The sequence below is a fragment of the Chiroxiphia lanceolata genome, chromosome 24 (genome assembly GCF_009829145.1).
Source record: "Chiroxiphia lanceolata isolate bChiLan1 chromosome 24, bChiLan1.pri, whole genome shotgun sequence".
Taxonomy (NCBI): Eukaryota; Metazoa; Chordata; class Aves; order Passeriformes; family Pipridae; genus Chiroxiphia; species Chiroxiphia lanceolata.
Window position 1 is genome coordinate 6,518,263 of NC_045660.1, and position 27,961 is coordinate 6,546,223.

At 58.1% G+C, this 27,961-nt stretch overlaps 4 protein-coding genes across 6 annotated transcripts; all 4 read right to left on the minus strand.

Annotated features, from left to right (window-relative positions):
- Nucleotides 1-174: 174 nt before the first annotated feature.
- On the minus strand, nt 175-1,269 carry LSM10 (LSM10, U7 small nuclear RNA associated). Of its 2 annotated transcripts, none has more exons than XM_032710052.1 (2): nt 1,233-1,269; nt 175-736 (listed from the first exon to the last, which is right to left on the minus strand). In XM_032710052.1, exon 2 carries the CDS (start codon nt 716-718, stop codon nt 347-349), a length of 372 nt encoding a protein of 123 aa, XP_032565943.1. In that variant the 5' UTR covers nt 719-736; nt 1,233-1,269; the 3' UTR covers nt 175-346. The 2 variants fall into 2 exon arrangements, with proteins under 2 accessions (XP_032565943.1, XP_032565944.1); XM_032710053.1 differs by lacking the exon at nt 1,233-1,269 and adding an exon at nt 1,147-1,163.
- A 76-nt stretch (nt 1,270-1,345) lies between these two features.
- OSCP1 (organic solute carrier partner 1) lies at nt 1,346-11,045 on the minus strand. 2 transcript variants are annotated; one of them, XM_032710054.1, is made up of 11 exons: nt 10,876-11,025; nt 9,405-9,434; nt 6,233-6,387; nt 5,217-5,384; nt 4,739-4,819; nt 4,115-4,218; nt 3,664-3,792; nt 3,088-3,157; nt 2,487-2,626; nt 1,831-1,894; nt 1,346-1,554 (listed from the first exon to the last, which is right to left on the minus strand). In XM_032710054.1, the coding sequence occupies exons 1-11, from the start codon at nt 10,985-10,987 to the stop codon at nt 1,438-1,440; spliced, it is 1,170 nt and encodes a 389-aa protein (XP_032565945.1). In that variant the 5' UTR covers nt 10,988-11,025; the 3' UTR covers nt 1,346-1,437. The 2 variants fall into 2 exon arrangements, with proteins under 2 accessions (XP_032565945.1, XP_032565946.1); XM_032710055.1 differs by lacking the exon at nt 9,405-9,434 and having other exon boundaries at nt 10,876-11,045.
- A 393-nt stretch (nt 11,046-11,438) lies between these two features.
- On the minus strand, nt 11,439-17,296 carry MRPS15 (mitochondrial ribosomal protein S15). The gene is made up of 8 exons (XM_032710221.1): nt 17,216-17,296; nt 16,398-16,460; nt 15,728-15,803; nt 15,344-15,392; nt 14,721-14,805; nt 13,797-13,855; nt 12,414-12,605; nt 11,439-11,664 (listed from the first exon to the last, which is right to left on the minus strand). Exons 1-8 carry the CDS (start codon nt 17,268-17,270, stop codon nt 11,482-11,484), a joined length of 762 nt encoding a protein of 253 aa, XP_032566112.1. The 5' UTR covers nt 17,271-17,296; the 3' UTR covers nt 11,439-11,481.
- Nucleotides 17,297-17,518: 222 nt separating this feature from the next.
- On the minus strand, nt 17,519-23,817 carry CSF3R (colony stimulating factor 3 receptor). Its single transcript, XM_032710220.1, has 16 exons — nt 23,699-23,817; nt 22,811-22,906; nt 22,229-22,528; nt 22,022-22,145; nt 21,759-21,928; nt 20,912-21,066; nt 20,578-20,731; nt 20,400-20,482; nt 20,095-20,308; nt 19,729-19,917; nt 19,396-19,497; nt 18,972-19,118; nt 18,658-18,798; nt 18,447-18,537; nt 18,199-18,280; nt 17,519-18,065 (listed from the first exon to the last, which is right to left on the minus strand). The coding sequence occupies exons 2-16, from the start codon at nt 22,878-22,880 to the stop codon at nt 17,688-17,690; spliced, it is 2,400 nt and encodes a 799-aa protein (XP_032566111.1). The 5' UTR covers nt 22,881-22,906; nt 23,699-23,817; the 3' UTR covers nt 17,519-17,687.
- Nucleotides 23,818-27,961: the final 4,144 nt, after the last annotated feature.

Sequence of the window (27,961 nt, forward strand, 5' to 3'; positions counted from 1 at the left end):
GACCCCCTGAATGGGGAACCCCCGAATGGGGAACCCCCCCACCCTGGGGCGCCCTGGGTTGGAACCCCCATGGGCAGGGAAAGGCCAAGCCGGGGGTGGCAGCGGGACGGCAGCTCTGGCCAAAGTGTTCTTTGGCCCATCAGAGGAGGGACACAAGCAGAGAGAGACCACGGAGCCTTTTAAACAGGGTTATTTGGGCTTATTCATTACAAAAACCATCCCTGCTCCTCCACAGGCACCGGCCCTGGGAGCAGCAGAGCGCAGAGTCCCTGGGGGGAATGTCCTTGGGCGGGATGCCTGGTGTGGCAGTCCATCAAAGGGGCAGGTCCATCCTTGCACTTTCACCTCACTTGTCCTTGGCCTGAGGGAACTCCCTGCGCCCCTTGTCACGGCCCCCGAAGAAGCGCACCCTGTGGATGGCCTGGAGCTGCTCCTCGATGGTGGCCCTGATGTCCACGTCGTCGGGGATGTGCACGTAGCGCACGTTCCTGCCGGTGACGAAGAGCTCGTCCAGGTGGGACACGGCGCCGTGCCGGTCCGTCAGCGTCACCTCGGCCAGGCGCACGTTCATGAAGGCGTCCACGCTGGTGACGAGCCCCGCGGCCGCGCTCTCGTCGCGCAGCTCCACCGTGGTGACGCGGCCCCGCAGCCCCTGCAGCAGGATCACCAGGCTGTTCTCGGCGATGGTGCGCTCCTTCACCGAGTGGCTCACCTCCATGGCGGCCGGGGGACAGGGCTGCGGACAGGGATGAGGGATGGGGACGGCTGGGGGGACAGGGTTGGGCTGGGACAGGGCTGAGGGAAGGGAACAAGGCACACTGCGCCTCCACACCCACCCGTCACACCCATACCTGTACATGTACCACCCCTTTCACGCTCACCTGCATTCCTGCACCCTTTGCACTCGCTCAAACTCTCACGTGCACACACAGCACCCCTCTCACGTTCATCTGCACAGGTACCACCCCTCGCCCTCTCACCTGCACTCACCCCTCTCCTCGCGCGCTGCCCCCCTCCCCAGCCACCCCCATTCCCCCGTTCTCCCCGCCCGCCCCCACCCCTCGCACACTGGGCTCCTCCGCGCCCCCCCCCGCACTCTCACCCGCACACACACACACGCACACACACACGCACACACACGCACACACTCCTCCCCGGTCACCCCCATTCTCTCCGTGCCCCCCCCATCCCGTTACACCGGGGGTCCCGCGTCCCCCCCCGCGCGCACTCACGCGCCCCTTCCCGCGCGCTCGCTCGCGACGCCCCGCCCCCCTGCGCACGCGCGGCCCCGCCCCGCGCCAGGAAGGGGCGGGGCCGGGGCCAACATGTCCCCGCCCCGCCCGGTGCTCCCGGGGCTGTCCCGGGGCTGTCCCCGTATGTCCCGGTGTGTCCCAGAGCTGTCCCGGTGTGTCCCGGGGCTGTCCCGGTGTGTCCCGGTCACAGCCCGTCCATCAGTGCCAGCAAGTCCTCGCCCTTCTCGGCGCTGGCCGGGCGCGGCTCCGCCACCTCCAGCTCGCCCAGGATGCGGGACAGCTCCGCCCGCCGGCCCGGCTCCTGCGGGACACACAGCTCAGCCCCCGCCGGGACCGGGACGGCCCCCTGGCCACCCAGCCTGCCCTGATGTTTGTCAGGATTCCAGTTCTCTTAGTAAAGAATCACCAGTTCCACCGGCCTGGCAGAAAATCGGCCATTAGTTACTCAGTGTAACTTACTTAACGTTACTTAAGCGAAATGGGAAAAAATGTATTTTTAAGTCACTATTCTGGGTGAAATTTGGCTCTTGGCAAGGCAGGAGTGGTGAGAACCAGTGGTGAGAAACACAAAACGTACCTGTGTGGCTTCGATGTTGATGACCTTGTAGGACAAGTCCTCTGGTCGGGTCTGTGCAGCATGTCTGGATGGAAAACATGAAAAGGGGGGTTAATCCCACGAAGACATACAAGGCAATGATAAAAACCAGGTTTCATGAGGCTCCTGTAGGCCCACAGGATGCTCAGAGAAGCCTACAGGGCCAGGCTGGACAGGGCTTGCAGCCACCTGGTCCAGTGGAAGGTGTCCCTGCCCATGGCAGGAGCAGAACTAAAGGATCCTCAAGGTCCCTCCCAGCCCAAACCATCCTGGGATTCTATGAAATTTAGACAATGACCCTCATCCTACTTGTCAAATTAATGTATCGACCCCAATTTGGAGGCTTTTCCCTGTCCTACATTTTTCTGTTAAGTGCAGAAGAGAGGGAATATCTCTGTAGTTGAGATTCAAAGCAGGTAAGAACATCCTGCTCGAAGGGCTGGCGAGGTGTCTCTGTCCCTGCAGACAGGACCAAGCACAGCTCCCGGCCAGTGGCACTGCCAGCAAGGCACAGGAGGCACCTGGAGCACAACAACAAAGGGCTAAACCCTGCTGGTCTGTCCCTAAAGCTGTGGAGGGCCAGCTTTGGTCTCCAGGGCTCCCCACGTGGCACCCCAGAGCCCAGACCAAGAACATACTCTTCCTCCTCGTCGGTGGTGAACAAATTGAGCCGAAATCCCGTCTCGCCACCAGCAGGTTTCTGGATGTCCAGACCCCCCAGCAGCCGGGCCAGGAAGTTCAGCTCCTCCTTGGCCAGAGGGTTGGGCACTGTGTTCTCCTGCAGGAAACAGCAATGGGCAGTTAGTTACCGGGGAGACGGGGCCTGGGAGGAGTTTTGTTTTCTGATATTCCATAAATGTCCTTCAGAGCGATACAAACACACTTGTGTGTTGTTCCTGGGACAGGCTGTGCAGATAACCAGGAACCACCAGATTTATAATGGAAATGGATGCTGGAATTTACAGTCCCAGGACAAGGTAATTTTCCAGCTACACTGAACAGCTGAGAAATCTGTAAATCCAGCTTTGTTTTCTGAGGAGATTAAAAGAGAAGCAAGCACATCCTCGCATAAGCCTGTGGATTCTTTGGGAAAATGTGTCCTTCCCCTGGCTCCAAAGGGAGTGGGAAGGACTGGATGAGGCTCTGAGAGCAACAGAAGAGCTTTCTTGAAGTTACCCCATACCTGGAGACCAAGAAGTTGGTCAGTTCAACCAGTGACAGGACCATGACAACACTGACCTTTGCACGGGATGCCAAGTTTTTGGATGATCCTGCCATGTGTGTCTCCACTGGCCGACTCACACTGTACCTGGAGAGAAAAACACACAAGGAAGAAGTTACTGGGGTGAGGGACAGGAACTGGAGGGAGCAGCACAGGATCCAGGACTTTAGGACATTTTCCTGAAGCCTGTGAAGAGCTGCAGTGAGAGGTTACAGCTCCTGGTGGAGTATTGAGGCACTGAGGTGTGTGAGGGACAAAGCTGTAAGAGGGAACAGTCATCTCCCTTTGGATGGAACACAAACATGGAGAATTCCACGGATTTCTTGAACGTGGTTAAATTAAATCACATTTCACGTGTCATGCAGCACCAGGTGAGAGCACTCTTTACTCAGCTCTACTGGACACATAAAGTCAAGTTTTGCTCTTTCCCACAGCTCTTTATACACACTGCCCACTTGTGTCCTGGTGCAGGGCAGCACCTTGTAACCAAGTCAGGCTGATAATGGCAAAAGAGGCAAAACCACACAGCTTCTGAACAATCCATATCCATCAACATTTGGTTCAGGTTTCTACACATGACAAAAATGACTTACATATTTGTTCCAAGTTTGAGGACTCTGTCTCCATAAAGCTCAAAAGATCCTTCCCTCTGGGGAGTAACGTAATTCCCAGCAGTGGTGAACTCGGTCCTTTTAACTTCCACTCCTTTGTGATTGAAAATCCTTAAAACCAAGGCATTATTGAAACACTTAGTAGTTTTATTCCTGATTTTCAGTACCTACTTCCTCTGCTTCCCACACAAGGGGAATAGAACCCTATTCTGTAAAATCTGCCTTTTACAGGATAAATTACTAATAGCCCATTTACTGGGATAGAGAATTCCAGAAGCAGCTCAGCATTTCATTGCTGGGTGACTTAGCTCCAGGTCATGCCCTTTAAATACTATTTACTGGAGTTCAGCTCTCTGTGTGCCAGGAACAGCACTGGGAGGGGGCTCCTGAGGCCTCTGGGACCCTGAGCAGCCCCAGGCAGGCACCCACTCACCTGATGAGCCCTGGCACCTCTGTGCCCCACGGGACAGGCCCCGAGATGGGCAGCACGAAGCGCCCGTTGGAGTTCTGCACTTTGTCCTTCAGGAAGATGGAGACCTGCAAAGGGACATCACACCCCGGGCAAAACCAGCCCTCTGACCCCACTGCTCTGAAGGCTGAGCTTGAGCCTCCCTGCCCAGGCTGGGGGAGGTCTGGATGTGTGTGCAGAGACTGTGATACCAAGCCAGCAGTGTGGGAATGTGTTTCAGAGGGTGAGAACTGATATAAGATTTAAAAAATTGTATTAAAAAGTACGTCCTGTTCATGCACTTGAGTGTGATCAGTTTATTTAGAGAATATTGAGGCTTCAAGCTCAGGCTCTGAGTTTCATATCAGCTTTCTAAAAGGAAAAGCAGATTTACCAGCTAGCAAATCATACTGGTAGAGATTCCTTTTTTCATAACATATTAAAATTATTCAGTATTATTGTAGTAGATCCATGTGTGAAATTTGAGTGCAATTACAAGCACATCAGGATGACTGAAAAGTACAAGTAACAAACCCAAACCTGCAATGTTTATAACCAAATCCCTGTGTATTCCAGCCCCAACTCCCTGTCATTCTGCCAGGCTCTTACCCTGATGTGCATGTCCTGAAAGAAAATGAGGAGTGTTTGCCTGATGAGCTGGAATTCACCATCAGAGAGACAGTTGTACGTCTGGAAAAGGAAAACCACCACACAAGGCTTTGCAGGTGTTCCATGTCCCACCCAGGGAAAGGGGGAAACAAGTGCCTCAGAATATTCTGATACACAGAACATACAGTATATTCTGATCCACTTGCAGGGGAAGCAGAGATGCTGTAAGGGTGCTGCTGGTCATTATCAGTAATTATGTCTATGACTAAAAGTCTGATTTAATTTCTGCTGAAGTCAGTGCAGACTTAAATCAGGCTGAATAAGCAATATATTGATTTAAACTGGGTCAGCAGAAAAATGCCACTTGACTCACAGACATGTACAATGCAGTATTTAGTCTCTAAGATTAACCTGAAAGAGGTAAAAAACCATAAAATCAAACCACAGTGTGTCGCCCCCTTTTTCTGAGGGTTCTTACTTCGATCAGCTGCCGGAAGGTCTCATCCACCTGGTTCAGAATGGCAGGGGACTCGTAGATGAAATCCTTGATGGCATCCAGGTGGTTGAACGTGACCAGCAGGATGTCCCTGGGCCGAGGGCACAGCAGCACTTGGTATTTGAAGGCCATGGTCATCAGGTCATAGAGCTGCAAGAGAAGGAACGGAGCTGGGGAAGGGGCTGGAGCAGCAGGAGCAGCTGAGGGAGCTGGGGGGGCTCAGCCTGGAGCAAAGGAGGCTCAGGGGGGACCTTCTGGCTCTGCAACCCCCTGACAGGAGGGGGGAGCCGGGGGGGTCGAGCTCTGCTCCCAGGGAACAAGGGACAGGAGGAGAGGGAATGGCCTCAGGCTGTGCCAGGCTGGACAATAGGAGGAATTTCCACCTGGAAAGGGTGGTCAGGCCTTGGCAGGGGCTGCCCAGGGAGGTTTGGAGTCCCCACCCTGGAGGTGTCCCAGGAAGGCCTGGATGTGGCACTGAGTGCTCTGGGCTGGGGACAAGGTGGGGATGGATCACAGGGTGGATCCATGGGCTGGGAGGGCTTTTCCAACCTCAGTGATTCCATGAATTTCAGCAGCCCTGACACTCAGGTGGAGGGCTCTCTGACAATCCTGCTCTCACCATTTTTCCCCAAATTGGCTGTGGATTTACTGTTTGTGGGCAGTAACTCCAACACCTGCAGCTGCCAGTGAGTGTCAGTGCAGGAACAGACACTGACACACCCCCTCAGAGGTGTACATTTTCAGTTATATGAAAACATCCAATAAACTTAAACAATGCTCAGTGAACTTCTTAAAATCAAACACTGAGCTCACAAATACTCAGTTCTAAGGTAGCTGGTGCCACCATGGATTTCCCAACAGCTCCTTTGGCCGAGAACCATTTTCACAAAGGAAGCAGATGGAAAGAGGGCTGTTCTGAAATGGTAAAGCCAGGGATAGTTCTCAGCACAGAAGCTGGTGGGGGACAGCAGGGAAGCCCAGGCAGGAGGGGTTGTTACCTTGTCCATGCTGGCCTGGTTGAGCCTCATGATGGAGGCGTGGGCCAGCCGGTCGTACACTGTCCTCAGGGCCTTCTTGGAGTACAGCTCCTGGGGCTTGAACAGCTCCTCCATGAACTTCCTGTTGAACATGGTGCTGATGATGTCGTTCATCACTGCAAAGACAAGGAGGCTCCGTTGTTTGCTTCCCAGCACCCCTGGGGCCCATCCCACAGGGACACCGGGGGCTCCCACGGGAGCTCAGCTGGGAGAGCAGGGGCAGGGCACAGGGGAGGGGAGAGCACCTCCCAATCCCACACTCCCTGGGCCCTGCCTGGGCTGAGCCCCTCATGTTCCCCGGGGCACAAACCACCTGGGCTGAAGGCAGCACTCCCTGGTTCCCAGTGGGAACAAGGCTGGCTTTGCTGCCCTGGTTTTACAGCTGTGGTTGGTACTTTTCACTTGTAAATAATGTTGTTTATAGGCTGCTCTGACACTTTATTATCTGGAAAAGCTCCAGTTCTGCCTCCTAAGGAAACTATGCTGCATCACTCTCGAGCTCTGCAGACTGCAGCTGTGCCTGTTCCCCTCTGACACTGCCAGTCTATCTTTTCTCTCTCAACAGAAGCTCCTGGATGACTCAGGGCTCTCTGTAGTCTTTATTCCAAACAGATTAAAAGTGGCAGGTATTTAAGGAAGCATTTATATCCCTGGGATCTATGTCAGCCCATTCAGGGCTCTCACAGCTGCAACACCTGCAGGCACTGAGTGGCTCAAAGGCAGAATTCCAAACCTCCTTATGTGTGGTTCATGTTTTATGTGTAAATTTGGACCTGGAACTGTTTTGTGACTTACTGAAGAGTTTGTAGAGCTCAGGAGTGCTGAGTGTGAGGGCTGTGCTCTGGATATTGAGCTTTTAATGCACAGAAAATGGAAAACATTTTGCACTGGTTCAAGCAGATGCAGCATCTGAGCTTCTGTGCTGGACTGGACATTTTATTATCTCCCTGACAGACTCTGCAAAGTTATCACCAATAAACATTTATTTCTCTGCCAAAAGAATGGTAAATGAAAATGCCAGGCCACACAGATTACTGGACAAGCATGGATTTTCCTAAGCAGGTGACTGTTACTGAAGCCCACAATGCCAGACAATCCTTGGGGATTAGGAAAACCTCAGAACAAGTAATAAAAAGAAAAGGAAAAAGAGAAAAAGTGAACACAGAGACAGTGGTGGTGATCAGTGCTTTGAACTCCTGCCCTAGTGATTCCCTGGGGGGTCAGACACATGGCTTTTCACACCTGCACTACACCAACAGCCACAAGAAAGGTCATGTCCCTGCCACTCCACCTCTTCCAACAGGATTAACTCCCTGGGAACACTGCTGGGAACACTGGGAGCCTGGGGCTCTGAGGGCAGGGGACTCCAGAGGTGACTCTCTGCCCTCCCTAAACCTGCTGGTCACAGGCTCCTCCTGCACTGGTCACACACAGCCCAGCAGCTGACAGGGCTCACTAGTCTGGGCTTAAGTACCCAAAGTACCTGAGCAGTGGATTATAAATACACCTAAGCACAAATAGGAAAAAAATCCCTCCTTCCTCCCTTCCTTTCAAATAAACTGTCCATAAAACAATCCCTCCTTGCAATCTGAGGCAGAAATCCTCCCTATTTCAGGGAGAAAATCAAATATTATTAGTATCTATTTCATTTTGAAAGGAATCAATTACGAAAACAAATAAGAACTTTAGCCTTATACTGCTATCAAGGAAAGTATTTTTAAGCTGCTTGTGTGTGCTGCCCACACAAAGGCTTCTCCTGTCTTTGCAGAGTCACAAATAACCCAAAACACCACCAGGAGACAGACACCTCCCAGTATGGTGATTTATCAATGGAACTGAAGCTCTGTGTGAACCACACACCCAGTCTGACATAAATTATCTTCTAGAATTAAAACCCCTTGTGTGGGCTATAAAAAGAACCGAGAAGGACATAAAAAAATCACGGTAAAGGGCAAATCTCACACAGTTGGACAATAAATCTGTCACATGGTCACTAATGACACAGCAAAGATCCCAGAGAGGCCCTGGGGAGCTGCACACACCAGTGTGGCCATGGCAGGGGACACTGGAGGGCTGGCCCAGGACATGGCACAAGCAACACAGCAAAAAGCAACTGAGCAGAGGGGGGGGGCATCCACTGGGGTGGGAGGAGGGAAACCAGTACAGCCAACCAGGCAACCCCTCGTTGCTTTGGATGGGATAATATGGAGCATTTTGTGAGACTTGTGAGATATTAAAGGCTGGAAAAGGGTGTTCTTGGAAACAGGATGTAATGGTAGCAAAAATAAGCTGGGGCAAACCCCAGGATATCAGTGTTTACCTGCAGTAAGCATTAAACCCTGTCACAGGTGCTTATTTTGAAAAACATGAACCATAACCCTGATCTCTGGTAAGAAAGGGCTGCTCAGGAGGCCACTGGGAGTTCTGCTCGTGCTCACTTAGCAAACACCTGAGATTCAAGAGGTTCATTTCCTCACCCAGCTCTCCAGCACAGCCCTTGCTGGAGGCTCCTGTTCCAGGCAGATTCCAGAGGGAAACATGTTCACCCCCCAGCTGCTCCCCTGCAACACCCTCGGGCTCAATCCCACCCTCAGGATCATCCCAGGCAGGAGGAGCTCAGCTGAGGGCACCTGCTCCTTTGGGATCACCCTTTGGGAGCACCAGCATGGGCTGGGAAGGAGACAGGATGGGAATGCCTTCAACCTTCCCTGGAGTTCACCTGTCCAAACCCTGAGCAGTGAGTTAGACAAGGCCTTGGAAAAATGGAGCTTGCCCAACATTCCTGCATTTCAGCAGACAAACAACCCCCACACTGCTCCCACATTGCATGCTTGCACTGAAACATTGCCAGAGAAACACAGACTATTTTGACAGGAAAGACCATTCGGAAAATAAGTTTTGATCCATTTACAGTCTCTGGTAAATCACCAACTGATTTTTGAGGCCGCACGATTTTGAGACGTTGCCTGTTTTCTCTCAGATCTACAAGGAGCGTTCTGAGGCCCAGCTGAGCACTCCTGTGGCTCTGTGGCCCTGCCTGAAGGCTGCAGGAGCAGCCCCAGGGGTGAGGCAGGACGAGCCCCAGGTGAGCCCGTGGGGTTGGACTGGTGCATGCAGCCAGCAGTTACTGTACCTCGTTTCCTGTCCACATCTGTCCATTCATCTACACGAAGCATATAAAACAAAACAGCATTCGAGACGTGAGAACAAGAGTTGCAAGGAGGAGAAAAGAAATAAACTAAAAAAAAAAAAAAAAAAAGAAAAGAGAAAAAAAAAAAAAAGAAAAGCTAACTAATGGATTTTTGTCTCTTCTCATCAGCATGTGGCACTGGAGAATCCTGCCCTCCCCTTGGATAAAATCCTGCTGCTTCAAAGCACATCAATTTTTACCCTTTGCACAGAGCTTGGGAAGTTTTCAGTTGCATTTTTAAGTGAACAATATTTGAGTGAACAGCTTTAAGCATTAACAAACACTTCGGTGTGGATGAACCACATCTCAGTGAAATTAACACCCAGTTTTTTGGAAGACAAATATCCACGTGTGGATAAACCAGAACAGATCCAATTCTCCTGCTGAGATACTCCACCAAGATGTAATTTAGTCTGAACTCTAAACTCAGCCCTGTATGAGCAGCAGTAAACTTTTGTCAGATCATTCTCTCAGGACACACCATAAATAAATAATTACAAATTGCTCCCTCACAATAATATGATAATTAAACAGTGAACTCTTTGGCACTTCATACAGGACAGGCAGAAGGGATAAACATAACAACCTCTTCAATACCGGGCTCAAATCCAGTTAATTTTTTATTAAAACATCCCAAAGCTTCCCCAGGCACATTCCCCATCCCACGACAGGGAGTTGCAAGGACTTGTAAAGCAAAGCTGTAGTAATTTAAAGTGGAAAACAAAGAGGTGCTGGGCTGTGAGCTGGAGCTTGGTGCCACATATGGAGGCACAGGGCTGCACAAGGATTTTGGCCAAATGCTGCTTGAGAGATCGTATAAAAACCAGACAAGGGTTTCAGGAGCCGGGCTCGTGTTATTTGAATTCAACACAATTTCACATCCTGCTTCTGCACAGGCATCACGAATTTATTCCTGGAAACTCCTTCCCACTGCAAAGTGACCTGATCTGCCCCAGACAGTTCCGGACCTGGGCTGGCATCACCAAACCGAGTTATTCTGAGCCCAAAAGCACGTTTCCGAAGCTTTAACCCCCAAACCAAGCCCAGAAACACCAACGGGGCTCCAATCCCTCCTCCTTGTCTGCGAAAAATCTCCCAAAGCAGCCCCGGCGGCACCTCCGGGCTGTCCCCGCAAACTCCCCGGAGCCCCTCGGCTGCGGGACAGCACGGAGGGTTCATTACCGCGGTAATTACCGCGATAATCACCGTGCCAATTAATTACCGCGATGGGGCCCCTGCCCGGGGCGGCACTGACGGCACAGCGTGTCCGTGTGTCCCGGGGCGGCACTGACGGCACAGCGTGTCCGTGTGTCCCGGGGTGGCATCCCGGGACCGGCAGCGGGGGCAGAGCCCCGCCCGGGGGCACCGGGGCCGGAGCGGCCCCCGGGTGGAGCGGCCCCCGCCCGGCGCTCACCTTTGCGCGCCTTCTCCCCCGGGATGCTCTGGGCGCGCAGCCGCTGGTCCAGGATGTAGAGCATCTCGCCGCCCAGGTTGAGGAACAGCAGCGGCAGCGTCCGCGCCGACATGGCCCCGCCGCCACCCCGGGCCCGGCCCCGCTGCCCACACACCGCCGCCCCGGCCCCGCTGCCCGCCCGTTGCCCGGCAACAGCCGCCCAATGGCGCGGGCCCGTCTTGGCGCGCGGGACGCGCGTGCGCGCTGGGCGGGGCCGGGGGGACATCCCGGCCTGAGGGGACACGGAACCCCCCAGTGCCACCCCCGGCACGGACACGGACACGGACACGGACACGGACACGGACACGGACACCTCCCGCAGCCCGGGGGGCTCCAGCCTGGCCTGGGACCCTTCCAGGCGTGGGGCAGCCACAGCTTCTCTGGGCAACCCCTGCCAGGGCCTCCCCACCCTCCCCTTCCAGGACACCGCACCAGCCTGAAATTAAACGTCCAAACCACTCGAAGCACTCGCTGCCCTCCCCAGGCGCTCAGCTCGGCGCGGACACCACATGAGCACAGAGGCCTCGGGTCTTTGGGCATGTGTTTATTGTCAGACTGGCTGTGATGCTACACAGGAGTTCCCTCCTGTGCCGGCTTCTCCTGTGCCAACTTCTCCTGCCCCTGCTGTGCCAGCTTCTCCTGTGCCAGCTTCTCCTGCCCCTGCTGCCCCTGGGCCGCCCTGGCTCTCGCCTGCCGCTCTCTCTGCTTCAGCCTCTCTGCTGCTTTCAGCTTCTGTGCCTCCTGGTACACCTGTGGGAGCAAAAGGTGAGACAGAGGTTGGTGGAGCTGCCTGCAGAGCTGTGGGCAGAGCTGCTGTGGGCAGAGCTGCTCCACCACAGGCCAGATCAACTCCTCCCTCTGCATCTCCTCAGGGCTCCAGCCAGCCCTGCTCCAGGGAATCATCTGGGCTTATTCCACTAACAGAGAGTTACAGAGGTAGGAAAAGACCTCTGAGATCATCGAGTCCAACCTGTGACCAATCCCCACCTTTGAACCAGACCAGAGCATTGAGTGCCACATACAGTTGGCTCCAGTCCTTTGGATCCAATGTCATCGATTGCAGTTGAGCATTTACAGACCCAAGGCACAGCCAGCTTTTGGTTCTGCTCAGTTATACCAAGATCTGCTGCACGCAGTACTTACACCCATGTATTCAGAGCAGACAATGGGTGCACCCACATTTCGACTCCAAACTGCCATAAAAATTATCTCATGTACTCATTCCCATACCAGGCTTTGAGGAAAAAACAGATGGTTTGAAAAATACATTTTTGAGCAAACAAGTAGCACAACCTGAAGTGCCTGAACACAGCACGTGTGTCACTGCCTATGACACGACCATCCCTCGTGGAGCTCTTGGCTGAGCTTAGGCAGTTCCCTACAGTCATTGTCAAACCCAAAGCCTGGATTAGGACTTGGCAATCAGATCAGCCCTTTCTGTCCTAACTGTGCCCTCCTCTGCAGCGGAGTTTTCCCATCCCAGCTCCCCAGCTCCATACCTTGATGCAGAAGGCCTTCTTCACCAGCCAGCGCTTGGTGACGCGCCGTGTGTAGGGCGGGGGGAGGCTGTACTGGATGTCCAGCTGCTTGCAGGTGTTCTCGAAGGTGTCGTAGCGCACCCGCCGCAGGTACCCCAGCAGCTTCTTCCGCTTGTCCACGTCCATCAGCATCCGCCGCTTGTTGTTCTTGTCCTGCAAAGCACCCGGGGCTCACTGGCCTGCAGGGACAGCGCCCTCCACCCCCAGAAATCACTGAGAACAGACCGGGATCGGGCTGAAAGGGAACGACCAGGCAAAGGACAGGGCCTCAGAACAGCTTGTCTTGGCAGGTGCTGCGAGTGTGTCAGGTCAGCACAGGGAGATCCAGGGAGATTTCATTTACTTTGCACTGGAATTGCTTTCTCCGTTCCGTGGCTGCACCTTCCCCTTCCTCCCTGACCCTGAACGCCGTTTTCAGCTTATGTGCAGCTTCAGGTGGTGGCAAAAGCTGCAGGGCAGGTCTGCTGGCTAAAACCTGCTGCCCCTGAAGTGTACTGCTCCAGAATAACACAGAGGCATTTACCTTCGTTTGGCCAGAAATCAAATGTGAAAATAAGCCGTGACTTGGCTCTGTCTGACTGTCTGGTTGTTCTCTGGAAGGGAATGTGTGCAGCCTGAGCCACACCACTCAGGGCAATCCCTCATGGGAGACATTTCCCTGTCCTATAGGAGTGATCTGTGTAAAGCACAGGCTCCAGCCAAGAAAGTCTAAAAGGTCTCTTTGCTGGAACACTTGGAACAGCTTCTGGCTTGTAATAAAATCTGAATTCTGTTCTGTTTTACCCTTCCAGTTTTCACGATTAACAATTACGCACTTGTTAATCCACTTCCCACCTTTTGCCCTGCATAAAGAACCTTTAATAACTTTTATTCATAAACTCAGTTGTGATGTTTCAGATTTGGGCCCAAACCCAGGTAGCTGCAGGCAGGGAAGTGGCTGTTGGGACATTCACACAGCCCTGCCCACCAAACGTTTCCATGAGCAGCACCAGGAGAGACTTTGCTTTGTCTCTCACTGCAGCTGCTGCAGTGACACATTAATTAGTGAAAAGTAACCAGTGAAGCCACATCTGCAGGGAGGAGAAATAGAGCTCATCTCTGCCCAGAGGACTCTGCTCAGCCATTTCCTCCAGCAGTAACAAACCTGAACACCCTCCACGCCGAGTGGGTGAGAATCCGGCTGTGCCTGAGCAGCAGCTCCCCTCACTGGCACCAGGGAACAGCTGGAACTATTTCATAAACCTCCTTAGGAAAGCCACAATCCCCAAAATTAAAATCCTTTTGTTCTAAACCAAGAAAACCACCTGAGCAGCTGCTGGGTGTGGGCTCAGATCCCCGAGTTACCTTGGGATGCCTCTGGAGGTGCTCCTCGAACATGCGGATCCTGGCAGTCAGAATTGCAACTGTGAAGAACAGAGTGAGCTGTGTGAGAGCAGCAGCCTTCCCAGGTGACCCACGATCATCTGCCTTCCCTGAAGCTGCCAGCTGAGCACTGCTGCTCCTGAGGGCCCCACAGCACCACGGCAGACACTGCCCACCAAACCACAGCACACAGCCTGCAGAGCTGTAACTGTCAAGAGGCTGCTCAGTTAGAAGGGAAAATTTTAACAACAGATCATAAAAATTTTATCTGTGAAATTCCTCTTGCACTCAATTCCCAGTGATTTTACATTCATTTCACCTCATGTGGTTCAAGCTCTGGAGGAACAGAAAGCAATAAAGGTGTTTTTTTAACAGGAGCACCAGGCCAGCTCTTTGGGATTTCGGGCTCTGGAGGGAGCTGCTGGTGGCACCCTGAGGAACTGAAGGGCTTTACTGATGATGAGGAAGTGCATCTTGGTCAGTGCAGCGTGGCCTTTGTCCCTGCACTGTCCCCACACTGTCCCCACACTGTGCTTCAGCCACAGCTCTCCAATGCAAAAGGAAATTTGAGTTCCATGGCTAAATCTGGTTCATTCTGGTAACAGATGCAGCTCAATGAATCATGTCACAGGGGCACTCCAAGCAGAATAATGCACACGCTGCCTTTGGAGGGTGGATGTGGAGCAGGAATTTGGAAGCACCCCAGCAGCCTCTGCCAGTGAGCATCCACTGCCTCTGCAATGCTCCCAAACCCGGAGCAGCCCCCCAGGGCATCCTGCCTCTCGGGTGCTCTCCTGGAGGAGATTCTCCTAAATTATACAGCCAACTGGAAGTGCTGGGGTGGGAACAGCTGAATAAGGCAGAGATGTTTCATCTGCCAACGATATCCTTCCCTTTTAAACTTGCCTTGCACCTCAAAGGAGCCGTTGTCGCTGGGAGACCTCCTGACCTTCTCCACCAGCTGCTGCGTCTTGATTTTCATCTTCTCCTTCTGTGGGTCACAGGAAAGAGCTTGTCACTCTCTCAGGAACACTAAAGGTCAGAGACACCAGCTCCCTCCACAAACACACAGGTAAAGGCTTTGCATTTAAGAGCTTTACTCAGTGGTTTTACATCCTATTAAGCTGAAGTGACAACCAGCAAGGAGCGGCGAGATCTCTGTGCCACTTTATTATCTGTTTGTTATCTGGGCATACAAAAGTAAAAATAGCTCAAAGAACATCTGCTGTCCAGTGCACTGGTTTCTAGAACACGGGAGGCCAACCACAGGCAGCAACAGAACACAGCTCATCACCCCAGGACTGCTGAATACTTTCTCCTCTCATTTTAATGTGCAATTACTGTCCTAAAGAAGACTGTGGGGTAAATTCTAGAACCACACAAGAATTATCAATCTCATGTATTTAATCACCCCAGATTTGCAGTCGCTTAAAAATACAGTAACTGAAAGGTATTTAACAACACAGACAGGTCTCACACAAACGTGCTCACTAAATCTATTTTTTTCCCCCAAGCAGAATGACACTGACCTGACTTGCCATTTCCAGGGACAACAGCCTTCTCACTACATCATCCACACTGCAAGGAGACAGCAGATCAGTTTATAAGCTACAATCAAGTCTATTTAACAAAAGAAATGAGCTCAGGTTTTTGGAACATACTCACTTTCCTCAGCTTTGATTTACTCTACAGTGGAGTAGAGTACTACTCTCACAGGGAGTAAACAAAGACCTCCCACAGCCCTGACCACTGACTGTGTCTGGAATTTGACTTTCAAACTGACTTTGCGATTTTTGTGCCCACAGAGCATTAATTAGTTAATTACTGAGCAGGTGACTGCATCCACATGTGGCAGTTCTGTGTAAGATACAAAGCTCTGGAGAGAACAGCCATTCCCTCTCCCTGTGTCATACCTGTTCATTACTGGGAGATTGGCATAATCCTTCTTCAGCATGGTGGGAGGGAGGTCATCCAGCTGGCTGGGGATGTCTACAAGGAGGAGGCAAACGTTTGAGGAAGAGCAGGACAGAGCCAGAGCTCTGAGCTGGCAAACTGGATCAGAGGAAAAATGCTGCAGAGGAAACTGTGCTCCAAGCCAGACAGGAGAACTGAACAGATCCAGCCAAGCTGGCAGGAATTGAGTGAATAAAACAGGTTCAGTCTCTTCCCTTCAGCACTCTGGACTTACAAAGTGCTGTACATGGATTTACAGAGTCCACTGAGCTCAGAGATCACAGCATGGTTTGGGTTGGAAGGGACCTTAGAGATTATCCAGTCCCACTCCCTGCCATAGGTAGGGACATCTTCCACTAGCCCAGGTTGCTCCAAGCCTCATCCAACCTGGCCTTGGATACTTCCAGGGATGGAGCAGCCACAGCTTCTCTGGGCAACCTGTGCCAGGGCCTCCCCACCCTCACAGAGCTCCCACTACTGACAATCACTGATTTTCCCACATTCAGGAGCTGCTGAATCTTCTGGGTGACTTCTGAGCAAGGAGTTATTTCTGGAATGATTTCTGTGCCATGGGGGTACAACTCTGAGCACGTCAACAGTACAGCACTTGGCCCCGTGGTCCTGACCTACCTTTCCTCCTCCTTGTCACAGGTCTGGCATAACCCCTGGCTGCCTGGAGAGCAGGGCTGCAGGCTGGGGGGGAGAAACAAAGAGTTACCAGACTCGTGTGCATGTCACACACTGCTCAGGCTGTGCAGGGGCAGAGCACTGAGGCTCTCTGTGAGCAGTGACCGGGGCTTCAGTGCCAGGGCAGTCGGGACTCTCACAGAGCTGTGCCCGGCTGAGCCCCCCAGCTGGGCACGGAGCAGCAGCACAGGCTGCAGAGCGGGAGGGTTGCCCTGCACAAATGTGGTCACTGGGAGAGTTTAACGTGAGGAATTAACTCCAGTGACGCCACGAGCGAGGTGGAGGGGCTGCTCTGAGCCCCCCCGTGCCAGAGCTCAGGGCAGCCACCCCTGGGGACAACCTGTGTGTGACCCCGGTGTGAGCACTCATCATCCGCCGGGACCGAGTCCTTCTCTGACCTTTCAGGAACAAACTCTTCCCGCTGCTGTTCCGGGAATCCGGTTATTGCCCTGTTCCTCCACCGCGTTTGCAGGCACAGACCCGGCAGTCCCTGACCTGCCTGCACAGGGGCCGAGGGGCCCGGGGGGCTCAAGCCACCGGGGTCCTGTCCGCGCCCCGGGGCCCCTCAAGGTCACCCGGCTCTGTCCCCTCTCAGGTGTGTGGCCCCGAGTGGCTCCCGGGCCACCCCCGGCCCCAGGACCGCCCCTTCCCTGCACCCTCAGCTCCCGCCGCGGCCCACCCGCCGCCCGCTCCCCAACTTCCCCACCGGGCCCCGCTTCCCCTTCCACCCCCGTCCCCGCCGCGCCCCCCGCGCCCCTCACCGGCCCGCGCCCTGCCCAGCGCGGCGGCCCCGCCGCGGCCCAGCAGCGCCAGCATGGCCGCGCTCAGCGACACGCCGCCATGGGCGCCGCCATCTTGCCCAGGCGCGGCGAGCGAGCGCCGAGAGGGGGCGGGGCGAGCGAGCGAGCGCCGAGCGCGTCGATGGGAGTGCCAGTCCCCACCCCGCTCCTGGTCCCGGCCCTGTCCCCGCCCCTGTCTGCTCCCCGTCTCTTCCCTGTGCCCGTCCCTGTTCCCATCCTCATCCCCATCCCCATCCACTTCCCGATCCCGCAGAGGCGCCCGGGTTGTTCTCAGCACGTTCCTGTTTATTGCGGAGGGGTGACAGGAGGGGACACGCAGCGCGGGATGGAGCCGGGCAGCGGCGGATCCCGCATCCCGGTCCCCGGTGGCGGTGGATCCTGCATCCCGGTCCCTGGTGGCATTCCCGGTGCCGCTGCCCGGCTCCATCCCGCGCTAGTCCGCCCGGCACTCGTGCAGCTCCTCGGCCCCGCCGATGCGGAGCCCCTGCAGCAGCGGGAAGCTGGCGGGGGTCTCCTCGGGGACCCACCAGTCCCCGGCGCCGTCCCCGCGGCCCCGCAGGTTCTCGTAGAAGCGGGGTCCGGGCTCGGGGAGCAGCCGCTGCCCCCGGTACCCCGCACCTCCCACCCGCGCGTACTGCACGGGCTCGCCGGGGCCGTCCTGCCGCACGTAGGGCCGGGGCAGCGCCGAGGGGGCGGCGGGCGGCCCGGGCGGCTCCTTCCCCGGCGGCTTCCCCGGGGCCCCTTCCAGCACGGTGACAGTGGAGATGGCGGCCGGGCCGGGCTCCCTGGCGGCAGGGACCAGGAGCGGCTCCTGGGGACAGTGGGAGGTCACAGCCGGTGCCATCTGCCCCTGGTGCCACCTGCCCTGGTGCCACCTGCCCTGGTGCCCCTCACCGTGGCCCCGGTGGGGAGCAGGGCTGGGGGAGCGGCCGCCCCAGTCTCACCTGTGGCAGCACTGCCGGCACCCACTTGCCCAGGCTGCTGTTGGCAGGGTCAGGGACGCTGGGCCAGAGCTGCTCCTTCACTCTGGGGACCAGGGGACGAGGGTGCTCAGCCAGGGGGGCTGGAACGGGCGGGCTCGGGGCTGGGCTGGCTCCTGCCAAGCTCACGGCGGGATGTCACCACTCCCGGGACCACCCTGTCCAGGGGCTCCTGGGGCAGCCCAGCCCGGGACAGGGCTCCTGGTACTCACCTCTCGTTCTTCTGGAAGCAGATGAGCAACAGTATGAGCAGGAGAAAGGCCAGCCCCAGGGTCAGGAACAGGAACTGGATCTCGGTGTCATCTGGGAAGCGGGACAGGGTCACAGGGAACTGCGGTGGACACCGTCAGCTGCACTGTGCCACGAGGCTGGGGCAGGACCGGGGGTCTGGGGGTGCCCTCCCCACGTGACTGCCCCCCTCACCAAGCACTGTGGTCACCAGGGTCAGGCTGGTGCCGTTGGTGCCGCCAGCAGCCGTGGATGCCATGATGTGCACCTTGTACAGGGTCGAGGGCCTCAGCCCCCGGATGACAAAGGAGCTGAGAGAGGGATTCACGGTGGCACCTGGGGACACACGGGGCTGTGGTGGAATCCCCTCCCCTGCACGGCCCCTTGGGTCTCTGCTGGCAGGACCCGACCCCCTCTGAGGAGGGCACAGGGTCTGAGGAGGGCACAGGGGCTGCTGATGCCCACACCCAGCACGTTGAGGAGGGACAGAGGGCACGGTCAGGACTCACTGGCCACGTCGGCCATGCTGTTGGCCCAGAAGATGGTGTAGTTGGTGATGAAGCCGTTCTGCACCTCCACTGGCAGCGGCTCCCAGCACAGCTCGGCCTCTGACTTGCTGATGCTCCTCAGGTGGAGCTTCGGGGCGTAGGACGGTGCTGGAAGGAGCAGGACAAGGCACCGGGCACTGAGCAGAGCCGCTGCCTTGGGTGGGAACTGGTGGTGGGGGGTCCCACTCCCAAGGTGTGGGCATCAGGCCCTGCCCACACTGTGGGTTAGCTGAGAACACCTTCAGAGAGGAGCCAAACCCAGCCCCGCAGGCTCAGATCTTGGGCATGGCCCCTGGACTGGGGCTGTGTGGGGGAATGCCTGTGCCTCCTTTCAGGAGGACAGAGGCTCGGGGGGGCCCGGGGCAGCCCCGGGGGGCACACGTACCCCTCTGCTGGGAGTAGGCTGTGGTGTGGATGGGCATCCCAACGGCGTCCTTGTAGAGGGGGTACAGGGAGATGTTGTACTGCTGGAAAGGCTCGATGCCATCTGCAACACAGGGCAGGGGTCTGGGTGCTCGGGGCACTGTGCTGAGATCCCCTGGCTGTGCTGCCCCCACCCCACAGAGCCAGCCCACCCTGCCCTGGGAGCAGAGCCAGGGGAAAGAGGGAGGGTGGGGACAGGGCTCGGGGCAGGGTTTGGTCAGGACGGGTGTCAGCCCCCCAGGACAGCCAACCAGGGAGGCAGGGACCTCCTGGCAGGGCAGGGACCCCCACTTACACTGGATGAGGGCTGTGGTGGCCGCCCCGTCACGCTCCATCTGCCAGCAGGCGCTGCAGTGTCCGGGCTCGGATGTCACCCGCTGCCACTCCAGGACATAGGCGGCCACCGGGGCCGGCGGTGCCTCCCAGTGCACCCTGAGGCTGCTGATGTCCCGGGGCCCGGCCCAGAGCCCGGCCAGGGGCTCACCTGCATGGGACAAGCAGTCAGGATGATGGGAGACGGGAGCATCCTGCATCACCCCCACTGTGCCTCCCACCCCGGAGTCAGCCCTGCTCCTCACCCTGGTTGTGCACCCCACGGCAGCCTGTCTGGGGGAACAGAGCCCCTGGGGGGGCACACAGAGGCTTCAGGCACTGCTCTCACCTTTCCTCTCCAGGAGGACAACCTCGGTTGCTGCCGACTCTCCGGCGGCGTTGTAGGCTGAGAGATAAACCCTCCTGGTCCCCGCGGGCGCCGAGAAGTTGCACTCAGTGTGGGTGGTGTTGCAGACAGTGGGGGGGTCCCTGCCCCTCCTCCTGGGGCTCAGGGTGACACGGTAGCCCAGCACTTGCCCGTTGGCCTCGTGCCGCCGTGGGGCCTGGGCACAGGGGGCTGTCGGTCCCCGCGGGGATCTCGGTCCCCGGGGTGATGCCCCTGCAGCCCCCGAGTGCCCCCCTGCCCCTGCTCACCTTCCAGCGCAGCTGCACCTCCAGCCGCCCCCCTGCCCCGGCCGGCCGAGCGCCCCACCACGCGTCCAGCTTCCCTGAGGGGGCTGCAAAAGGAGGAGCTGAGAGGGGCCAGCGCGGCCGTGCCCCAGCGCTGTGCTGCCTGCCCGGGCACAGGGGACCCCTGGGTGACTGCACCAACCTTTCTCGTGGGTGGTGTAGTTCCTGCCCGGGCTCCACTCACTCCAGAAGGCCAGTGCTGAGCTGCGCCGGCAGCGCAGCTGGAAGTGGTACCGTGTGCCGAAGAGGAACCCGCAGCGCTGCGTGGTGCCGGCCCGGCCCACGATGCCAGTGACCTGTGGCAGCCAGAGTGAGGGCTGTGCTGGCTCCTGCCTCAAGCAGGGGCTGGCCCTGGTGTGGGTGTGAGGGGACACCTTGTTGTCCTCCTCCCACACGAGCACCCTGCTGCTCCCACTGCTGGGAGCGCAGGGAGGGTCCCGGCTCCTGCCCGGTCCCAGCGCCCCGGCCGCACTCACCAGGCTCCAGGCAGGGTCCTCGGGTGCCCGGTAGCGCAGCTCACACTGCAGCTCCATGTGCTCCGTGCCCCGCGCCACCTCCCAGGCCAGGGCAACGCAGTCGGTCTGGAAGGGGATGGACTGGATGTTCCTCAGGGTTGGGGGGTCCAGCTTGGCTGGAGGAAGAGCAGGAGAGAGCTGGAGAGATGACGTGATGGGCAGAGCCAGGGGCCATGGCCTCACATGCATCTCTTGTTAATGCCAGGACCTGCAGCTGGGGTGCTGCAGCACGAAATGGCAAGAAACCACCCCAAACCACTTAGGAAAACAGCTTGTGGCAGGGGACAGGAGCTGGTGCATGTCCCTGCCTGAGATAGGGCAATGCTCAGGAATGCAGCACTGGCACTGTTCTGCATCAATGCCTATGAAGGGAAAACAGATTTCATGGGGCTTGGTGTCTGGAAGGCCCCACATTTGGGTCTGCCCACAGGTGAGAGTGTGGCACAGCCATGGGAGGGCTCAGCTGGTTCCTGGGCAGTCCCTCCCTGGGCCCAGAGCAAGGAGGATAAGCCGCTCCATCTGGAAAGGCTCCTTTTATAAATAGTTTATAGGCACTGGATCCATTATTAATAGACCTCCTGAATAAATGGGTAATCAATTGCTGGAGGAGCTGTGGAGGGCAGCAGGTCAACCAGCAGCTCATAACCCGCCGCACGTGTAACGCGGCGCTGGCACCGATTCATCCCGGCAGGACATCCATCACGGAACCCGCCCGGAAAACGTGACCTAAAACCCGACCTGCTTTAATGGCACTTTAATACCCCTGTCACCGCTGACGAGCTCCCCTGGCCCCTGTGCTGTCACTCACCGACGTCCATGGGGTCGATGCAGAGATGCTCCGACTCGGCCGTGCCCAGGGCGTTGGTGGCAGACACCCAGATCTCCATCTCCCGGTACAGCTGGAGCAGCGGGCGTGGCACCGTGCAGTGGCTGTGCCCGCCTCGTGGGGTGCAGCCCGTCACCGCCTGGGCTCTGCTCCTGCGGCAGACAGAGTAGTGGGCTCGGGGTCCCTCTGGCAGAGGACGGGGCTTGGCAGGGGTTTGGCGGGGTAACCGCGGCCCCGAGGCTTACCCGGCACACTTCAGTGCCACGCTGGTGGGGAGGTGGCTGTCGGCTCCCTGCTCCCACTGGCACGTCAGCCCGTAGTCGCCGAGGTTCAGGACGCAGCTGAGGTTGAGGGGCTTTGCAGGAGGGTCTGGGGGACAGCGGTCGGGGAAGAGCCTGAGCAAGTGCCCATCCCGGGTGGGGAGGAGGGTGACACGTGGCAGCAGCACTTACAGCCCGCCCTGATCTCGGCCATGCCCACGCGCTGCTTGGTCCCGTTCCACTCCACGCAGCACCACAGCCTGGCCTGCGTGCGGTTGAACCGGGGCAGGGTGAGCTCGGACACCTCCGTGCCCCCCGGGCCCTGGCGCTGGCTCCCAGCCACGGGCTTGTTGTCCAGCATCCAGCTGATCCGGACCTTCCCCTGCTCCAAGCCCTGGCAGAGTTCCCTCTGGATGGTGCAGGTTGCTGTGACGGCCGAGCCCAGGGTCACAACGGGTGAGCCCAGGGCCACCAAGGCGCAGCCCAGAGTCCCTGCAGGCAGGAAAAGCATGTCACATCCTGGGCACGGCTGTGACAAAGCCAGCTCAGCTTCTTGGTGCCCAGGCAGGACAGAGGGATGAGCTTCTTCCCTCAGACGGGCCCCCAGCCCTGGAAAGGAAGAGCCGGGCGTTGGGCAAGCTGCCAACACGTGCCAGGCCCCATCCTGCCAGCGCCCGCTGTGCCACTGCTCTTCCTGCCAGCCAGGATGGGCACGGGGTGCTGGGGACAGCGGGGGCACACGCTGTGGGACAGCACAGGATGGGCCCCACTCACCGCCCGGGCAGAGGAGCAGGAGCAGGGAGAGCTGGAGCAGGGGGGGTGTCCCAGCACGGCGCCTGGCCATGGTCTCCTCCGCGGCTTTGGCATCACCTGGAATGGAGAGAGCGGCTCGTCCCGGGGGGCGGCAAGGGCTGGGGGCGAGGCGGGCTGGAGGAGCCGGGCTCCATCATCCCCGGCGCTTCCCGGAGCAGAATGTCCTTTAGCTGTCAGCGCCAGCCTCTCCCCAGCCCTTCCGACACCTCCGCCCCCGGCTCGGCCGCCCCCGCAGGTGCCGCGTGGGCAGCGCAGCGAAGGCGCTGGGACGGGGGTCCCGGCCCGGCCCCGCTCCCCACCCCGGCACAGCACCCCCTGCCCGGGCACAGCACCCCCTGCCCGGGCACAGCACCCCCTGCCCGGCCGCAGCACGGGCTCAGTTTATCTCCGCTACCTCCAGCCGCCGCCGGGCAGAGATTTGCGGTTTGAGGGCGGGCGAGCGCTGGGGCTGCGGAGGGCGATCAGCTGGAGAGGGAAGCGAGTGACCGACAGCACAGCCGGAGCTGCGGGTCCTGCACGGGTCCCCCTGCCTGGGGCTGGGAATGGCCCTGCCAGCGGCCCCTGCCTCTGTCCCTGCCCGGCCGCCGGCTCATCCTCTGCCCCGGCCGGGTCCCCGCCGTGTTCCAGGAGGGGCTGCCCATGCTGTGCCCACCTCTGGGTGCCCACAGCTGTTCCCTCCCCCCAGCCTGAGCCGACGTCCAGGGGGAGATGAGGGACTCGAGTGTGGGAAATGGAACAGCAGCCACCCCTGAGCACCCAGCACGTGCGGCTGTCCCAGGCAGGGGACAGGGCAGAGCAGCCACAGGCAAGGTGCTCAGTGGGACCTGAGCACCACGCAGTCGTCCCTACCTCGCCCCCATCCCTGCTTCTCCTCTGTTCCCGGTGTGTCCGGTCTCCGCTCACCGCCCGCTCCGAGCGCCGGGCTCGGGCTGCGGGTGGCTGGCCGTGCTCAGCCTGTTTGCTAACATGCTGCTTTCCCCGTTAGTTCCTCAAAACCAGGGCCGTTAATTGCTGTGACGCTCTGAAGAAGGTGATTGCAAAACACTTCCCTGAAGGCTGCGACCCCCTGCTCGCCGCAGGCAGGAAAGCCCAGGGCACACAGACATCCCGAGCAGCGCCGGCCCCCACCCCGCCCGCTCCAGCGGCCCGGACCTGGACCAGCTCCTCACTGCTGCTGCCCTGGGGCCACCAGGCTGGGCTGAGGGACACGGTGGAGGACTTGGGGGACAGGTCCTGCAGGAGGACATGGGCTGGGGACGTGGGCCTCAAGGAGCAGGAGGTGAACCCAGCTGTGGCTGCCAGTGTGATGTGGTGCTGCCTGGGTGCAGCTCACAGCCCCCAGCCCGTGTCTGTGTCCATGTGCATGTGGTCCAGCTTGCCCCAGAGTGAGGGGACCCACAAGATGCCCAAGGGCAGCCCATGACCTGCCTTCCCACCAGTGCTCCCAATGCCAATCATTTACACAGGTTATTACAGCACCTCCTCGCCCAGGGCTGACCCGGGGGCTCACTGCCCCTGAGGGACCCCCATGTCTGGTGGGATGGGGCTGCCATGGGGGGTAACCAGGGGGTTGCCCAACCCACCACACACTCACAGCCTTTGCAACCACGGTGGCTGTTGTGCAAACTGCTGTTTACTCCAGGGTCGGGGCTGTGTGTCACCTCCATGGTACGTTACAGAGCTCACGCAGCCCCACGCTGCCAAAAACTGGGGGGCCAGCACAGCCCCCTGGGAGCAGAGTGCCCTGGGGTGGGGGGAGATCTGGCACTGCCTCCCACAGAGCTGGATGGGGGGTGGCCAGGGGCTCTGACCACCGACCTCACAGCTCCCACAGTCCAAGCAAAGGCATTTTCCCCCAAATCTGCCCTGCCCAGAGGGGGCTGTGCTGCTGGTAGGGGTGGGGTGGGGGCTCAGCACCCTGGGCTGGGGCATGGGGCTGATGCCCACCACTGGCCTGGGCCGGGGGAGCTGCCCTTGCAACATCTCCCTGGGGTGGAGCAACCCCCAGTATTTGGGGAGGAAGCCAGGCCGTGCAGGCTGTTTACCAGCCGAGCAGGAATATCCGTGGGTAGCCATGGAGACGTGGGCATCTCCGTGGGAACTGAGGGCGTAGCTGCAAACACCCAGCTGGACACCACCCGCTGCCGGTGGGGCCCCCACGGGGTCCGTGCTGGGATCCCACGTCCCAGCGTGTGCAGGGGACCCCACCTCCCCCTGGCCTCAACCCATCCTGCTCCACAGGGAAAGGGCCTGTCCCGGGAGGCTCCGAGTGTGCCAACGTGCCCTGGGAGCAGGGATGGAGCCTCCCTGGCACCGCTCTCGGTTCCCGTTCAGCTCTGAGTCACCCTCACAAGCCCTGGGATGGGACAGGGGACGAGGGACGGTGCAGGGTCCCATCCCTGCAGAGCCCCTGCAGCCAGAGCCGGGGGGCCTGGCCAGCCCAGGGGCAGGAGGGTGCATGAGGAGGGGGCTGCCAGGGGCAAAAGCCTGGGATGAAGCTCGAGGGTCCCACGGTGAGGCCGTGGCTGTGCAGAGGAAGGGGGGGACAGGGCTGTGGCGTAGGATAGCATGGGGAGCACGGTTTGGAGGGAGGGAGGGTGGGTGGGGGCTCATGAGGCAGGTTTTGGGGTGGGTGGTGGGGCAGTGGGCTCTCAGACCGTGGGACAAGAGCCTCCCAAGTCTGAGGCCATCGGGCAAGGGGGAAGGTGAAAAGGGGAAGCGGCCGTGGGGCTTTTCCTGGGTTGCAGAGCGTGGGATGGGGACTGATGGCACTGGGCAGCAGCCCATGGACAAGGCCAGACCCCAGGGACAGCTCTGGTCACAATCTACAGGCAGCAGCCCCACGTTCAATGCTGGAGAGGGGTGGTCTCAGCTGCCTCCGTGTTGCCAGTGCTCCTGACTCCGTCCCTGCTGGGTGGATCATTGCTGTTAAGCAGAATAAAGTACATTCCTGGCGTGTATCAGCTCTGCTGCCAGCAAGAACTGCCCCCTCAAGGGCTTTTCCCTTTCTTCTTTTTATTCCCTAAAAAAATAAAATATTGCCAGTCATGTAAGATGCAAGATCTAAGTGCAAAAGCTGCTGCAGTCTCTAATGGATGAGGAGAGCTGGTTAATTGCTGCTCAATATGATTAATTCAAACAAACCCCCCTGCTCAGCCACCAGCAGAGGGGAGGGAGCAGAGGGCTCCCTGCTAAGCTGCCCCGTGGGTGGGCAGACGTGGTCAGGACGGGACCCTCGACTCGGGACAGCAGCACAGGGGGACACAGGGGAACGTGGGGAGCCCAGGCTGCCAGCATGGAGCTGCTCCAGGGATGGGAGCCCAGCTGGGACCCTCCTTTGTCTGCAGGCTCTGGTCTCCCAAAGCCCAGGGATGCCCCCGTGCTCATCCCTGCTGTGTGCCACCACCGGCTCCTCCCCAGGGAGGAGGCTGCAAACTGGAGAGAATTGATGGTGGGGGGCTGAGGGGGGCTGACCTTGAACAGCTCCCAACACATTCCTGCAATTAATGAGGCAGGAGGATTAATTTCTGCGTGGCAGATCTGGGGAGGCCCTGGTGGACACGGGGAGGGGGAGGAGGGAGAGATGAGCTGCCATTATTCATCTCTAATCTGTGAGACACCAAAGGGATGCCAGGGCTCGTCTCAGCAGAGTGATCCAATGGGTGCAGGATGAGAGGGAGAGCTCTCCCATGGGCCCACCTACCCCTTGCCTGTCCCTGAACTCCTGGCTCTGCTGCCCAGGTATCTGTGGCAGAGGAACCTCCCCATGTCCGATGGCCCAGCCCTGTGCCAGCACCTCATCCCCTGCCACTCCTGGAAATTCCCACTCCTTTCTGCTGAGACACTCCAGAGCTCAGACCTGTGGAGCATCTTGTCCTTCTGCCTTTCTGAAAAGAAATCTCCCTTTGATGCTGTCCCCCCCAAACCACCAGGGCAGGGGGGTTTTTGCCCCCACCCCATCCCTCACCCCCCGTGCCCGCAGTGCCAGGCAGCACCTCTGAGTCTGATCCCAGCTGCTGGGGCCACAGGGCCCCTCCTGACACTTCCCAGCAATCAGGCTGCAAGCACAGCACTATTATTTTTCTGCTCTAATAAACACCTCTGACAATAATAGAAAAAAATCGGCTTTCATCTGGAGAAAAGGATACCTGGGAATTATTTACTCAGAGTCAATAGCGGCGGGTGGGGGGCTGCCAGCCCAGGCAGGTGCCAGCAGCTGCTTGTGGCTGGAACATTGCATGGAAAAGGGGCAAAGCCCTCTCAAATGATCCCCCCTTGCTCCTGCTCCCCCATCTTGGCTGTGCTGATCAGGGGAACCCCCCTCTTTCTCTGTCCATGACACCCTGGGACACACTGCCAGTGCCAGGTCCCTGGAAGGCACAGGGGGGCTCTGGGTGCTTGAGCCGTGGGGTGGGAGTGGGGTGGGAGCCCAGCTCGGAGCTGGCACCTCTCCTCTGCCTCTGCACGGGTCTGTGAGAGCAAGAACTGCACGGTCAATTGAGCTAATCACAAAGGCAATGAATGTCTGCTCCGAGAGGCTCTAAACATCCCCGCTCAGAGCCAGTGACACGAGGAAATAGGAATCCAACCAAGCGGCCTCCAAAAGTGTTTTATTCCCCATTATTTTCATTAGCTGCCTTGTAATTTGATTTGTCCCTCTCCTGCTGCTGGCTGGCTCCGTGGCCAAGAGCAGTGACAATGAGACACCGTCAGGAGCCCCCGCGGTGCTCGGGAGTGACGCAGCTCCCCCGGCTCCGGGGCTGTGCCTGGGAGAGGGGACTGAGCTCTGAGACTGCCCAAACCCCCTCGAGGCTCAGGCTGTGGTTCCCAGCACTGGCAGTGCTCTGCCTGGGGGCACAGGGTGAGGGCCCCACTGTCAGCACCTCCCGCCTCCGGGTGCTCCTGTGCCCCTGCTCCCGCTGACATCCCGTCCCCATTATCCGCAATTTCCTTGAAAGCTGTCAGGCCTCACCGGGGCCCCTTTGCAGATGAAGAGAGGAGGAAACAAGCAGGTCTGCATTTATCCCACTAGAAATTAATCCCCCCCTTCTTATTTAAAGGTATCAGTGAATGAGGCCAAGTTGTTAAGTGACAAAAGAAAAATGATTCTTG